We start from the raw sequence: 1,694 nt of genomic DNA on the forward strand, positions 1-1,694 counted from the left end.
CCGGATGCTGCACATTCTCCACCGAAAAGGATGAAGCTGCCCTCATGCTTGCGCCGAGATGAAGGATGCTCGTCTGCAGGATGGAAGGGGCGAGATGAAGCGATCTCTCTGGCGGAAGAACAAGCACGACGGGGTCACTGTGCTTGCTTGGGTGTTCTGCTTGCTTGGGTGTTCTGCTTGTTTGGGTGTTCTGTTTGTTTGAGTGTTCTGCTTGCTTGAATGTTCTGCTTGCTTGGGTGTTCTGCTTGCTTGGTTGTTCTGCTTGCTTGAGTGTTCTGCTTGCTTGGTTGTTCTGCTTGCTTGAGTGTTCTGCTTGTTTGGGTGTTCTCCTTACTTGAGTGTTCTGCTTGCTTGAGTGTTCTGCTTGCTTGGGAGTTCTGCTTGCTTGGGTGTTCTCCTTGCTTGGGTGTTCTGCTTGCTTGAGTGTTCTGCTTGCTTGAGAGTTCTGCTTGCTTGGGTGTTCTGCTTGCTTGAGTGTTCTGCTTGCTTGGGTGTTCTGCTTGCTTGGGTGTTCTGCTTGCTTGAGTGTTCTGCTTGCTTGAGTGTTCCGCTTGCTTGAGTGTTCCGCTTGCTTGAGTGTTCCGCTTGCTTGAGTGTTCTGCTTGCTTGGATGTTCTGCTTGCTTGAGTGTTCTGCTTGCTTGAGTGTTCTGCTTGCTTGAGTGTTCCGCTTACTTGAGTGTTCCGCTTGCTTGAGTGTTCCGCTTGCTTGAGTGTTCCGCTTGCTTGAGTGTTCTGCTTGCTTGAGTGTTCAGCTTGCTTGAGTGTTCTGCTTGCTTGAGTGTTCAGCTTGCTTGAGTGTTCTGCTTGCTTGAGTGTTCTGCTTGCTTGAGTGTTCAGCTTGCTTGAGTGTTCTGCTTGCTTGAGTGTTCAGCTTGCTTGAGTGTTCTGCTTGCTTGAGTGTTCCGCTTGCTTGAGTGTTCTGCTTGCTTGAGTGTTCTGCTTGCTTGAGTGTTCCGCTTGCTTGAGTGTTCTGCTTGCTTGAGTGTTCAGCTTGCTTGAGTGTTCCGCTTGCTTGAGTGTTCAGCTTGCTTGAGTGTTCTGCTTGCTTGAGTGTTCCGCTTGCTTGAGTGTTCTGCTTGCTTGAGTGTTCCGCTTGCTTGAGTGTTCCGCTTGCTAGAGTGTTCTGCTTGCTTGAGTGTTCCGCTTGCTTGAGTGTTCCGCTTGCTTGAGTGTTCCGCTTGCTTGATTGTTCCGCTTGCTTGGGTGTTCCGCTTGCTTGAGTGTTCCGCTTGCTTGAGTGTTCCGCTTGCTTGAGTGTTCCGCTTACTTGAGTGTTCTGCTTGCTTGAGTGTTCCGCTTGCTTGAGTGTTCCGCTTGCTTGAGTGTTCCGCTTGCTTGAGTGTTCCGCTTGCTTGAGTGTTCCGCTTGCTTGAGTGTTCCGCTTGCTTGAGTGTTCTGCTTGCTTGAGTGTTCTGCTTGCTTGAGTGTTCTGCTTGCTTGAGTGTTCAGCTTGCTTGAGTGTTCCGCTTGCTTGAGTGTTCCGCTTGCTTGAGTGTTCCGCTTGCTTGAGTGTTCCGCTTGCTTGAGTGTTCCGCTTGCTTGAGTGTTCTGGAAGGAGAAGAGCTGAAGGGAGAGAAAGGAACGGTTGTGTTCTGTTAGTAAATTTATATATTTTTTTTCTGTTCATTATGAGCTGTTATTATTCTGTGATCGTTGAACATAAATAAATAAACATGAACATAAATGGAACTG

The 1,694-nt window shown here is 48.7% G+C and overlaps 1 protein-coding gene across 1 annotated transcript in view; it reads right to left on the reverse strand.

Moving 5' to 3' along the window:
• LOC119591869 (basic proline-rich protein-like) overlaps positions 1 to 1,694 on the reverse strand; it is a 33,435-nt gene that overhangs the window by 30,599 nt on the left and 1,142 nt on the right. The window contains exons 2-3 of the mRNA XM_037940608.1: positions 760 to 1,565; positions 335 to 656 (exon numbers count right to left, since the gene is read on the reverse strand). Coding sequence (XP_037796536.1) covers positions 335 to 656; positions 760 to 1,565 — 1,128 coding nt within the window. The remainder of the gene's footprint in view (positions 1 to 334; positions 657 to 759; positions 1,566 to 1,694) is intronic.

This window comes from Penaeus monodon, chromosome 29, assembly GCF_015228065.2.
Source record: "Penaeus monodon isolate SGIC_2016 chromosome 29, NSTDA_Pmon_1, whole genome shotgun sequence".
Lineage (NCBI taxonomy): Eukaryota > Metazoa > Arthropoda > Malacostraca > Decapoda > Penaeidae > Penaeus > Penaeus monodon.